General features: G+C 44.1%; 1 protein-coding gene across 3 annotated transcripts in view; it reads left to right on the top strand.

The window, feature by feature from the left end:
• tet3 (tet methylcytosine dioxygenase 3) overlaps nt 1–14,391 on the top strand; it is a 43,248-nt gene that overhangs the window by 4,039 nt on the left and 24,818 nt on the right. The window contains exons 1-2 of one of the 3 annotated variants that reach the window (XM_031848929.1): nt 6,186–6,725; nt 7,466–7,525. Coding sequence is in view for 2 of the 3 variants with exons in the window: in XM_031848925.1 (XP_031704785.1) it covers nt 7,466–7,525 (60 nt within the window). In the remaining variant the exon portion in view is untranslated. Of the gene's footprint in view, nt 1–6,185; nt 6,726–7,465; nt 7,526–11,674; nt 13,241–14,391 lie in introns of those variants that run through there. The other 2 variants (XM_031848925.1, XM_031848926.1) reach the window with 2 other exon arrangements.

Genomic DNA, 14,391 nt, shown 5'->3' on the forward strand with positions numbered 1-14,391 from the left:
TATATATATATGTATATATGTGTGTATATATATATGTATATATGTGTATATATATATATATGTATATATGTGTATATATATAAATGGATGCAGTTTAATATTTCACTCTCCTCAGCGTCTGTATGTGAACATTAACTTCCGTTTAACAACCACAACATTCTGCCAACTAAAATGTCTTCATAGAGGGCTCGTTATACAATGTGTGTTTTACACACATTGTTAAACAACGATTGGTTATATTATAACTACTAAAACAAATAGTATATTAGAAGATCCAATTATGAAGCATGGCTACTGTTAAAAGGTACTTTGACAGAGAATTGCAAAATATGAAGAAAAAAAAAAGATGGCCACAGCAGCTTCATTGTCACTGATCTGACTCCTGGAGTTACACTTGTCTGATTACGATCACAGGTTAAATCCTGTCTCGTGCAAACACTCACAGCATGAAGGCAACATGCTTTTCGTGATATATCTGGGGACAGTTCACTAAACAGCACGAAGCTTTGTGGAAGTGTTCTTTATTTGTTGATGAGATTGCCAAAGAGAAACACTTGTGTGTTGAATTGAATGGTTTCCTTTTCTCTATAGTTTCTTTTAGAGCTCAATTAATCGATGAGTCAATTGCGAAAACAATTTGCCAGCTACTTGGACCATCCATTTATAATTTTTCTTAAGTTCCAGTTTCTCCAGCGTGATGATTTTCTACTTGTCTCTGTTTTAAATACATTGTGAAAGTGAAGTGAGTATCTTTGGGTTTAGGACTGTTGCTCCAACAAAACACCACATCCGTTTGGGCTCCGGGAAATTGTGATCGTAAAATCCATCCATCCATCCATTTTCCACCGCTTATCCGGGGTCGGGTCGCGGTGGCAGCAGGTCAAGCAGGCCGACCCAGACCTCCCTCTCACCGGCAACATGTTCCAGCTCATTCTGGGGGATCCCGAGGTGTTCCCAGGCCAGATGATTGTAAAATATTTCTCACTATTTTTCTGACATTTTATAGATCAAACGAAAAAAATCGTCAAATCATGACAACAGTCAGTCACTTCCCTCACCTTTATCTAGGTTCATCTTGGTCTTGCTTGAGTGCTGCCAGTAATCTATCCGTATATTCTCCAGGCTATGACGATGACCCGCACAGAGCTGCAGCTGTGTACTGAAGCCCCTAGTGAGGCTGTCCCCACACACTTCAATGTATTGAAAGTATCTGAACTTTGCCTTTAACAGTCAGAAAACCATAGATGTGATTAATGTAGTTAATAAATAAAGAGAGTATTTGCTTGTTGTGCATGTGGTCTGAGGATACAGATGGGTAACCTTTTAATCGTGGTTATAGAGCCAACTTAAATATTGCCCTCAAGATAAAGCGGTGGCAGAGTTTTCGTCTGTTTGGACAGACTGTGAGTGTTTGTGTGCTTTACATGGCTGAGAGAGTGCGAGGGCTCCCAAACAGCAGCAGTGGAGAATTCCTGCAGTTGCCTGGGCTTTGTCCTTTGACCTCTGAGGCTTCCAATGAGAGTGGGGGGTTAACCTTAGGTCAGTGTGTGTATTTGTGTGTGAGGGTGTGTGAAGATAGAGAAAGAGTGCTTTTTTTTTTAGGTTGTGCACTTATGTGTTAATAGAAGTGCACGTGTGTGAGTTTGGCTTTGTGTGTTTGTACGTGCATCAGCATCTTAAAGGCGGGGGATGGGCTGTAAAGTCAAGGAGGAGGACGGGAAGATGCAGTGTTGGAGGACGAGAAGCAGGAAGAACCAGTCTTTGCTTCTAAAGCATGACCGAGAAATGGAGGCTTACTGCTCCTCAGAGGGCTGTCAGCCAGCACAACACATGGCCACTGTTTCTGTTACCTACATTCCTATACTTACCGACTTTAACACACAAAGTTACGACTAAACGGTATTCGATCTTTCTTTGTGATGCCAAGAACTTCAAAGGGTTAGGAGCTGCTATATGATATTTATAGGGTTGTGAGAGGTTATTTGAGGGCAAATACTATTACCAATATTTCTGAAATGAAACGTGTATGCCATAACATTTGAAACTGTTTCCAAAGCACAGCAATTTCCATGCTAAAATATTTTTTTTAATTATTCACTGTCTTGCAAAGAATTTCAAAATGTGAATGCTTCGGAAACACCATATTATAGACCATGACAACACCACAAAACAATGCTGGTTCAAATTTTTATTACGAGAATCAATTCAGATTAAGAGCTTCTTGTATTAAAGTGGTATTGATCGAATAAACACAAGGATCAGATGTAGTCATTAAGCTGCATCTTGTCCATCACCTGGGTCAGTGATAAAAGGCCAGTAACTGCCTGACTCGTCATTGTGTTCAATTAGCAAAATCAGAAGTTGCTGTGAAGTGATTTGGACTGTTGTTCTGACACATGCTGGACACCTTCTCCACCACTTAGTATGCCCAGAAGAAGAAGATCAGAGATGCAGATGACTTTGCGGAGACATGACGTGTTGGTGTTGAAGAGTCGAGCTAAAGTCAAGAGGAACAGGCACACGGTTTGTTTAGCCACAAACAGGAAATCAGGGTTTCTGACAGCATTGTTGCGGCCTGTGCGGTCTTTTGTTTCTTAAGTGACAGCAACCACACGAGGGTTCTCCTGCAAAGTGAGAATAGTTTATAGCAACACAATTTTAGTATTCGATTTGTGGTTTATGGGACAGAAAGTCTCTCGTGTTGTTGAGTGGTAATAGACGTTTACAGCCTCCATATTTCTAAACCCCCGACCTCTGAGGGACCTCGACCCCTATTCAACCAAACCTTTGCCCCCCGATTTTTTTTCTTCCAGCAGCATCTATCTACACTGCCTCTCACTGCCTCTCTGTTTCAAGCTAGCTGTGGCTTGTTCAGATTTAGAGCAAACCCACTCAAACTCAGTTTAACCCATCTTTTGATTTGCCAAATAGTCCGACTATAGTACACAACATCTACCCGATGGATTGGCACAAAAGTTTGTACAGATATTCATGGTGCCCAGAGAACGAACCCTACAGACTTTAGTGTTCCTCTGACTGTTCCTCTACTGCTAGTGATGTTCACATGTCTGGTTTTCAGTGAAATGTCTTCAAAACTATTGGATGGTTTGCCATGAAATATAGTACAGACATTGACTCAGGATGATTTGTGTATTTAGTGATCCTCTGACTTTTTATTTATTGCCATCATCAGATCAAATATTTCTGTTTATATGCTTTGGTTTATGACCAAATACCTGCAAAACTATAGACATTCCCACCATCCTCAGCTGTACCTTTTGTTTAGCGCTAATGAGCGAATGTTAGCATGCTAACATGCTAAACTAAGATCGTTATCATGCTACAGATCAGCATCTCAATGTTGTCGTTTATAATATTGGAGCAACATAGGAACGGGTTATCTTTCGTTGCAGTCATTTCATGTTGCTCTGTCAGATAAATAACCTAAATGTAACATGGGCAAAAATGTATTTTACTGAATTTTTTGTCGGTATGTTTCACTAGATCCGTTTAGTCATGCAGTCATATTTCTTATTGACCATATATCCCAAAATTCAATAAAGGTAGGCAGTGAAGCAAAGGTTATTGCAATTACGGGGATTTAAATAAATAAATTGGACATAGTTATTTGGGTACATAATAATCATAATCATTTACTGGTCCACTATTGACAAAGGTGAATATAGTGTTGCAGCATCAGGAGACGTTCAGTAGCTTATCTCCATAAGCTCTTAACTAAGCATCCCTCCGTCTATCCATGCATCCATAACCCTCCCCTCCCCCACACTCCCTCCATCTCTGCCCTCTGACCTGTATGGATGAAGCAGCTGAGTCCCTTATTGCCTGGCAACTATATCCTCCATTTTCTCCCATGACAACTGCTCACTGCTGTGAATATGGGCAGCAACTCCACCTCTGGCTGTTAAAAATATCCACTGCTATCCACTTTCATCCGATCTATTAAATGTAATATGAAATATGTGTTTAACTCACGAGCCTTTTCATCCACTTTTCTTACTTAATAGCCAGGGTGAGATTCCATACAGACAAGATGAGTCTGTAACTGCTCATGTGAATGAAATAGAGGGGTGTGGTTACCACTATGTACAGTGCAGTATAAAGAGCAGGGCAGACTAGCTTAATCAGTACAATTAATTATACTAAATAGTCCAATTGCAGGCCAGCTACCCAGCATCCTCTTCCTCTGTCCATCCTCCTGAAACCAAATGCACATTTTCACAACACTCCATCAGACCGGCTATGATGAGCCTCCCTCCCTTGTGTCTGCATGCAGCGAGTGTTTGTGTGCGGCGTTAGTTTGCAGGTCTGGGGGAGACCCTTGTTGAATATCTTGAGTATGAGTAGTATTTGTGAATGAAATAAGGTTGAATGAAGGCACGTGTACGTCGGGATTATGACGCCGTCAAGGAGTAGATGGGATTTGCGTCTATGAGGGAATGCGCTCCGTCAGTGATTGCAAAGTGTCCATTGAAGGCTGTGAGTATCTGAATGATGAGGTTTGGCTGAAGGTGCGATGCGCTAGATTACGCTTCATCCTCTCCATTTTGTATTGGTTTCTCCCACAAAGACAGCTATTTCTAACCATCCTCCCTTGACAGGTGGTTCCCAGCTGTGTTAGATTTCTACAACTAGTATTATAATCCACAACTACTCTTAGTGTTGCTGCTGCCTTTGCTGAAACGATTACTGCGACTACAATGTCGGTACGACTACCGCTTCAAGTACCGCGACTACCCCGGCCACCTGTAACGAAGCACATAGAAGCCAAGGAGCCGCTCGTGCTTATACCAGCTTACCATAAACACGCCTCTGCTCACACATAAACACACACACACTCCCACACTTTCATACACACACGTGCCCCCATCTGACGTCAGCAGAGGGGATTTCCCAAGCCATACGAGAGCGTCAGACAGACACCACAATTGCTGTGTCACCGCGTGGCCGCCTCGCCTCACCGCGCCGCTCTTCAGCTCCCTCTCTCTTTTCGATTCTCTGTTTCTGTGCCTCTCGCTGTCTGTCCATTCCGCCTCTATCCGTGTCTCGGTTAGCCCGCATGAACTTTTGCTGACTTTGTCCCGTCTTGCGGCGGTTACTAATTCAGCTGCCGTATGCACTCGGGCAAGTCTTTGCTGTTTCTTTACATCTTAATCTTAATTTGTTTTTTTAAAATGTACCCCTTTCACATAAGCTGATCATTTGAGGGCTTTGTTAGACATGAGAAACGCATCTAGGCAGCGGCACCCGGTTGCTGGTTTGGACAAAACCATTTCCCTTTGGCTTTCGTGGTTATGTTCAGCACGCTGGCAAAAAAAAAACGTGAAGCGCTGATGTCTGGTTTGAAAAGGTACAAGCTGCAGATGATCTCGATCGCTCAGAATGTAAAACATTATCAACCACAATATGCTCCGTGTGTCATCCTCGCGCAGACTGTGCAGCTTAGATGGTATTTGCACCTGTATGCCTCTGAGATCACTGATTTGTATACATGAAGATTACAGCTGATGATTTTTGATCTTTTCTGACGACATGACAACTTTGCTTGTGACACTTGTGTAGCTGTAGTGTGTCTTCACTTGCTTTGAGTCAGCATGTTGGGCTTTGCTGTGTAATTGTGCATTTTGCCTGTCAGTGGTTGGGAGGCTGTTTGAAAGGGGCTGTGTGTGTTCGTGTGTAGGTGTGTGTGTGCGCGCGCGCATGTGTGCAGTCCAGTCCAGTTATTGCAGGCAGCCCTGACACAGATGGTGCTCTGTGATACCACATACCAGAGGCATTGTTTAGGGAAGGCGAGTTCGAGGAGATAATTGACAGGCATAGAGAGGACCCATCCCCCCCCAACACACATACACCTCCCGTCCACCTTCACTCCGTCCCTTTATGTCAGCCTCTCTTTTATGGTGCTGCACATACACACACATACATACACAGACCCTTTCTCTTTTTATTTTAACCTCCTCTTTTTACTAGCTTCAATTTCTCTTCTCTCTCTCTCTCTCTCTCTCTCTCTCTCTCTCGCCGCCCTCACTCTCCTTCTATTTCACCCTAGCAGCAGAGCCCAGCACCGGCGTCTGATTGGTGGAAGGACTGCCTTTGTGTGCTATCTCTAGCGTGACGTCTCTCCGGCGCGCTCTCTGTGTGTGTGTGTGTGTGTGTGTGTGTGTGCGTGTGCATTTGTACACGAGTGTATTTGTTTGAAGAAAGAGAGGGGGGGAGTATGTGGTTGACGGTGCATTTACATCATGTATGCAGAAGGACGAAAGCAAAAGAACTGAACGAGTGGGAGGAAGGAGTGATAGCGATCACAGAGAAGAAAAAAATCCCTTGCGTGTGTGTGTGTGTATGAGCGTGTGTGCGGTAGACCTATTGGCATACTAGCAGGAGAGAGGGAGGGGGGTAGAGCAAGAGAGCAAGCGACAGAGAGAGAGAGAGAGAGAGCGAGCGAGCGAGCGTGTGTGTACTAGGGCTCATGTAAAACCAGATTAAAAACACAAGATGGCTTCCTGAATGGGCTGCTGGAACACAGACGAGAGAGAGAGAGAGAGAGACCGAGAAAGAAGAGTGGAGAGGTAGAGAGAGAGAAAGAGAGTGCGAGAAGAAAGAGAGAAAGGGATAGAGGTGAGGACAAGAGGAAGCCTGAGTCTTCTGATGGGGATTCGGCCAGCGGACGGAGGAGTACAAATCGAGGCAGCTCAGAGGCTTAGAGGGTAAATATTCATCACTCCAGACTATTTTAGGATTGATAGGTGGGTGGGTTGGGGGGAGTGGAGGGGGGAGAGATTAGGTTGGCGGGACTGGGGAACAGCTCGAGACAAAACACATAATTTAACATTGAGACATCCAGGGCCATGTAGACAAGGGGGGCATGCTGTGCCAAATAAGAAGATGCTGTTGTTTTACAATAGTCAGCCCTGCTTTGATGATCTCCATCTATTGCATCTCACTCTCAGCTAACCTATTCACTGACACTTGTGCATGTTTTGCCAATTTACCCTTTAAAAAACTGGCTCATGCTGACTTAGTCTAATGCATGTATTAGGAAGTCTGCGCCAGGTCGGTATACAGACATTACATAATTCTTTAATTGAAATTTGAATCTGTCTGTATGCTGTCTCTCATTCTCTGTCCCAGCAGTAGAGGGAAGTGCCGGCTCACTGGTTGAACACAAATTAAAGAAAAGACATTTTTTGTGCACGGCTGCTTTTTGATGGTTGTTGAGGATGACAGGAACGATGAGGGAATCGTGTGTGAAAAGGCATACAAAAGGTGGTCCCACTGTCCTTAATGACGAGTCTTTTTGAAAAGGCCCTTGTCGCATTATTCTATTGATTGTTATTCTCACCCCCTCCCATCTCTCTCTCTCTCTCTCTCTCTCTCTCTCTCTCTCTCTCTCTCTCTCTGTCTCCCCCCTCTCCCCCCTCTCTTGTTCTGTTAAATGGCTATACAGGTGGAATATTTTGAAGACAACCGACGAGGCTGCTTGGGAAACCCTGAACTGGCAGCTGAGGTAAGAAAGCCCACTGGGTCTCTGTTTTGTTGTGCGTATGTGTCACATCATCTCTGTCATCTATGTGTGATCTCTGTCCATGATGCTTTGAACCTCAGCTGTAGGATCATCCGTGCAGCGAGGCTCTTATGAGGTGTAAATGTGGCGGTTGATCAACGACCAGGTCCATGACTCTTTCTGTCCGTCTGTCTGCGCGAGCATTCTTATAATACCTCGCTCTGTTAAATATGTTACGTATGTGTGTATGTATTTGTGTGAATACGTTTAAGCATAAAGACCTATTACACAGAAACGGTCGTGATTGTCACCGCTGTGTCGCTAGGTTGTCATTTGTGTATTTGCTGCTCTCTCTCCGGCGAACACATGAGCTCATTATATTCACCCGGTTATCATCGCGGGGTCGAATAAAGGTGTAGTAGACGTCTTTAGGCATCTGCCTTCCCATCCGAGTCGCCCTGCTCGGAAGCTGGCGATAGTAAACTTCGGCTTTATTTTCAAGCCGTAGCGAGCTGAGTGCCTCAGTGAGGAAGTGGCGGCATCCTCGGTTTAAAGCGCCCCACGCTGCCCGCTGATTGGTGCCAGAGCCAGGCATGTGTAGATACAAGCGACCAGGGAGAGGAGGGAGGAGGGAGGAGGAGGAGGAGGAGGAGGAGGAGGAAGTCTTCGTGCTGGCTCAGGAGCCAGGGGGGCCGTCCTTCTTCTCGTAGGTTCTGGAGTCAAATGAGGTAAAGGGAGTAAAAGTTAGTGGGTCACGCATGCGTACGTGTTTGATTACCGGGCGTAGTAATAACCTGTGGCGTGTGGCCGCTGAGAGCTGCTGTTCTACAGCTTGCCGAGTCGGGGCACGCTTGTGTGTTTATGTGAAAAGGAAGTTTGAGCGGCGAGGCTTCATAGAGAAAAGATTTATTGAGCACCAAACAAGCGGTTCGAGTTCTAACAATGGTGCGATGTCCTCCTCAAGTAGATGAAAGAAGGTTCTGATTCGACTTGCCGGCACAAGCACAGCGAAACATTTTCAGTGTTGTAAACCTAGACAGGTGGAAGTGTTAAGATATGACTCAAGGACATTTATGTCAGCAGATACATGCGGCCGTGTCTCTACAGTGAGGACATATATACGTTAGTTAATCAGTTTCAAATGTCATGAATGGGTTTAGCTCACAGACACACTCTGACTTACCTCTAAGCCGGCTCTGATCCCCATCCATGTGTAGACAATCTCTTTATCTACAAGATACATACGACCATCTGGGAAGTTAAAGGGAAAGAAAATCACTCAACTGTCCATTGGTGGGAAAAGCTGTAGACTGTGTTTAACAAGTTTGTTTTCTCTGCCTTTGTGGCCTTCCTGAGCTCCTCTTTGTAGAAGGTCATGGTAATTGATGGATTGTCTATCTTGTGAGACGGGCACTATTTCTGACAATTTTCACAAGCAGTCATACAGTATTTTCAGAAAATCTCAGCGTTAGCTCAAAGATGTTGGAACATTTAAACACTGTGTGACAGTAGACATGGTGAAAAGCCAGTCGCGCTGCACTTTCAATCATTTTGCTGGTCAGGAAGCTGAATTAAGAGTTTAACCACAACAGGTAACGAGACAGACAGACTGCACTCGCGTGATTCCTTTTTTACACAGGATTTCCTCTCCGCTACACGAGGTGAACGTCACACAGTACAATGGTGGGAAAGAGTCAAAAGCAGAGCAGAAACACTCAAACCGCGCGTGACAGCAGACGGAACGGTTGTTCATCATATGTTCAGCCTCGCGTGGAATCCCCGCTCGCTAAGGCGTTAACGCTGACCTAGTTTCCGTGGCAACACCGAACGTCTGATGACATCATTGCTTTAAATTTAACTCAAGTCCGGGCGTCCAAGGTTGGTCACATGACCAACTAGCAGGCTACCACATGTGCGTGTGCGTGTGTGTGTGTGTTTGTGTAGTAAGTGGCTTGGTATGTAGTACAGGAAGTGGAGGGTCTGACATCACCTGTTCCACTCAGCGTTGGCTCTCGATGTATTTACTGCTCTGTGAGGTTTCCACTCAGTCAGTAAAGAACTGCAGCTTTGTTTCCCGTGTGCCTTGACGTGCAACTAGTGATCTAATGGATGTAAACCGTGACATATAGTCAACATTTATATCAGTTATCTGGGTTTTGGGTCTCAAGATGCACAGAGCTTCCTTTTTGATCTTGGAGTCATCCTGCTTTGGTCACTCAAATGTATTTAGATGTTATAAGACGCATCTTATTCTCCTATAATACTTATTGTTTAAATATACTGGATTATGATTAAAGGCATTTTGTGATCAAAAATATAAACAAAGATTCATTATATGTCCAGAAAAGCATTCATGTATTCTGTGTCCTTAACGTGATACTTCTATATCTTTACATATATTTTTCCAGCAGCCTGACAGCACTGATTATATGAGCTACGTGCAATGTTGTCTTCAGTCTAACAGGTGACTGACTGCATTTACCAATTAAACCTCAACTGCAACCCTGCATGCAATCCCAGGATGATTCGGCTGCTACCAGGCAGCTCTTATATCTACAGTGAATCATGTTAAATTAGTTGTCACCTCCTGTAATGGTTATAAAAGAACCATTTTATTACAAACACCCCAAGGACTTGAACACATTTACATCCCGTAAAACCTCATGGGATTTCAGGTGACGTTTTAATGTATGTTCAATAATATATAGGGACTTGCCAGGCTCTGCACTCTTGTCAGCTTTCATCTCTAATTAATGACAATTAGCAGACGTTTGCCTCTGCACTGTCTGTCCTGCTTTACGCCGCTGCATGTGCCCGTGAACATGACCGGACTCAGCCTTGCACCAGGTCCTGGACTGGATCGATACCCTGCAAGGGATGATGAGTTGTGGTTGATGGCTTGTTGGCATCGGTGGCGGTATCTGCGTTTGATGTCGTTGGGAGGATGCCGGCCGCTTGGTGCCGCAGTTAATAAAAAATGAATGGGAAGAGAAGGGGGAGGAGCCCTCAGCTGTTGCTCGAGCTCTTTAACTCTCACTTCTCTGGTGGCTCCTCTGCCGTTCCCACTGGGCACCCACTTCATACAATCCTGAATCCCCGCTGCCGCCTGACGCTGCCAGGTTTTATGTAACACAGCGCCACAGCTGTTACAGAGTTTTCATCACACACTTTTGGAACGCGCACAGGAAAATATTGATTTATGAAACAACTGAAGTATAGTCATGGGAATTCAGTGGAGGTATCCAAAAAAAGGTATAGACAAGACAAGGCATACGACTGGTAGTAGCCCAGAAATGCATGGCATGTGCTAAGATCTCAAAAACCTCACATTAAAGGGACAAAACGTCATCCAGCCATCATCTTTTAGGAGACCGCCTTTCACTCGGATGAATAATAAAGATACATTTTGACCTTAGGTAAATCAGGATGATTTAGTGTATGTAAAACACTACATGGCTTCATAGTACACAGTTATGTACTGGCCCTTTAAGCCCGGCTACGCCTGACTTGAACATATGGGAAGCTAATCTTAGCCCAAGTCCTGAGAGAGACAAGGCTGGCAACCAGCCACTGTGCAGAGCCGAGGACGGTTGCTCTTACCTTCTCTCTCAAATCTGAGCAATTTCTGATTCAAACCCCATAATATTGTCTCCAAAAAGTCATCACGTAATCATTGAGGCTGAAACACATAAGACAGAAATGTTCTAGTATTAGTAACTTTTTTGTGTTAATGATTACATCACTGTACAGTTAAGATTTGAGCGCTCAGCTCTTTTTCATGACTTGGCACATGTTAGCCTGGCAGGTAGTAGTACACAATGTGCTTTTATTGTTTTGTTTACTCACTTGTTTTCCCACCATTCCCTGTCTGTCTGTTCTCCACTCTCTTTGTCTCCGACCCCAAAACCTTACTCTATATATTGATTATATTTTTCTCCTGCTTTTCATGCACCCTAACCTCAGGCACAAAGAGCTGCCTCTTGAAAACAGCGCCCCCTCCTCTTCCTTTTCCTCCTCCTCGTTATTTTTTTAGAGGCTCCACCCACTACAACAGCCCCCCCCCACCCATCACCACCTTTCTTTTTTCTCTCTCCTCCCTCCAAAACCACTCCTCCCTTTCTCTTTGTGAGGAGTGCTGAAGGGGGGGGGGGGGGGGGGGGTAGGCCTTCTCCAGCTGGGCTATTCGTGCCGACTTGCACGTGCCGAAAGTCAGGAGGTATGACTCAGATTGGATACTCAACACTCAACACTACGGTCTACACCCAAACACACCCTGAACTTAACACCATCCTGCCACGGAGCGTGTCGGGGTTGGATGATGGAGGGGATGGAGGGTATGGAGGGGGGGCAGATGTCAATGAAAGCAAAGACAAAGAGAGAGAAACAGCCAAACAGAGAGCTGCAACACTGAAATAACAAGGTGATGCCTAAATTATGAACAGTATGTGAACAGTCTGTTACTCATGATAGAGTGACAGATGGAAAGATACAGTACATTCATAGATATATATATTTATACATGTTCTTAGAGAGGATGTGCAATCCCTTTTATTTTATCCGATACAAATATGTCAAATATTTTACTATCTATATCCTTTTCATGAAGTCAATGATTTTCAAAATAAAACACATTTTGTGCCTGGCTTGTTTATAAAAAAAATACAAAACTTGGCGTTAATAATAATAAATAAATCATGATAATACGAGTTTCCAGTAAGATATTAGCGTTAATGTTTGACCAGGCTGACACACTTTGTGTTGCTTCTGCTCCATTAAATATGACGCGCTCAGTGCAGCGTTCAGTGCAGACTCGTGTCCTGCCCACCAATAAACGCAGCGACACTCAGTGAACAATCCAATACTGTATGCATACTAGCATGCATCTGTGCACAGAGAAAATCACTGCCTCTGCGTTTGCTGCCTGTGTGTGCATTTGTCCAGTGTCTTGGCCTCTGTGCGTTAAATGAAGGATAAAGCGACAGAGACGGGGGAGAAGAGGGAGAGTCATAAAGTGTGTCAAATCAGATGACCTTGATGCCATTGGACTGCAGGGCAATACGGGTTGGGGGTGGGGGTGTATGGAGGTAGATGAGAGCAGTAGGTGGAGTCAGCTGAACGTGATGCTCATGAGAGTTGTTTAATGGCTGTTAGAATAAGCATCTCTCATTTTTGTTTTTTACTTAAATAACCCAAATTCTCCCACTGATGAGAGGCGATGAAGTTGCATAAATAGTGAAATCACATCAATTTTCGTTAAGAAATGATTCCGCCATGGTACCTTTGAAACAGAAGAAGTTGTTCTCTATTGTCTTCTGTGTGTTTCACACAAACAGTCCTCCCACTACCGATGTGCTGGTAATGTTTTAAAAAGCTTGTTTTCGGTGTGTGAGGGTTTTATGTCAGGAGAAAAAGAAAAGGATGACTCAGACTTAGTCATATGCAAGCCAACCCAACACACACTGCTGAGGATGGACTTTTGTTGTCAGTCATCCCTCCTACAACCAAGACCTTTCCTCTGTGCTGCTGAGAAACAGTGAGCGAGAGACAAAGAAGTGAGAGAGATGGAGAGAGAGAAAGAGAGAGAGACGAGGGCGTGAAACAGCTCATTTGGACAATAATTTGACTTGATTGTGAGATGAAGCGATCCATCGTGAGGATCGGAGTCTCTGTTGTACTTTCCTGCTCTCGCTCTCAATGCCCGGTTACAGCAGGTTTACCGTAAGTGTGCAACATACTTGTTCATGTTTTCCATTTCATTTTCAATAAGAAATGTTGAGATACTTCAAATGTTATTGTAGTTTTCTCTTGAGCTCTTAGTGTTATGTGAAGTGAACACTGTCGACTAGAACAGAAGTTTAAAAAAGGACATGGCTACAGAATGTGTTCCTTCCAGTTGTAATGTAATCCGGCACGTTCTGTTATCTAAATGAGAAGTAACACATTATGTTCAGGACAGCATCATTGTTGCTTATCTAGATTATGCAGTAAACTTCAATTCTTCTGTCCAACTGCCAAACATGTTGGGCAACGTTTCACCTGAAATGACACTCGCGTTATGCTGCTGGCTTTGAGTCATCAGTGAGCACGTGTTTGAATCCAGAATGTTGTCCTGTAATCTAGTTCTTATCAACCTACATGCAGTAAATTGTGGCATATATAGTGTATTTACAGAGTGTTGTTTAGCACCTGCATCACATGTTGAGCAGGTTCCTACTATGTTGATGGTTCAGTCAGATCATACTTCTTCGTTTTACTCGGCGTGTGTACGTCGTTGATAGGGACAATCTCACTCAGCTCATGTTTTTACAGTGCGAGTTAATATATTTAGTTGAAGTTAGGCACTCTTCTCTAGGTCTTGTTTTTTCTGTTTAGCTTTCCTAATGTTCGTGACAGTGTCACAGCCATGTGGTGTCACTCATTTACAGAACAGTTTATATTAGATTTGGTTGTGATGACTGCCGGTCTGCCGAGGTCTCTTTGAACCATAACGACCGTTTTGAAAAATGATTTATCGTAGCTGGTATGCATTTTTGTAAGGACAGAAATGCTCTGTTTTTGTTCAGCGGTTCTTTAAAATGAGGAACCGTGCATATGTGACTCATGGGTTAAGTCCTGAGTCTTGAAACGCTGTGTCATTGCAGCCGGGGGAGTGAGCGAGCACAAGTGAGCCAGCTGAATGAAAGAGCGTGTGTTCGAGTGTCCGTTGGTGTGTGTTGTTGGTGATAGTAGAGAGTGGGCATGTGATGACACATGTGCCCACCCAGTGGTGGAGGCAAGCGTCCTGGTGGCTGAAACACTGATGACGATGATAACGATGACGATGACGATGCTGCTACGTCATCGCCACATGTGTTTCCTACCTCTCTTGC

Source organism: Anarrhichthys ocellatus, unplaced genomic scaffold (assembly GCF_004355925.1).
Source record: "Anarrhichthys ocellatus isolate YVR2014 unplaced genomic scaffold, GSC_Weel_1.0 scaffold9, whole genome shotgun sequence".
In the NCBI taxonomy this organism is placed as follows: Eukaryota; Metazoa; Chordata; class Actinopteri; order Perciformes; family Anarhichadidae; genus Anarrhichthys; species Anarrhichthys ocellatus.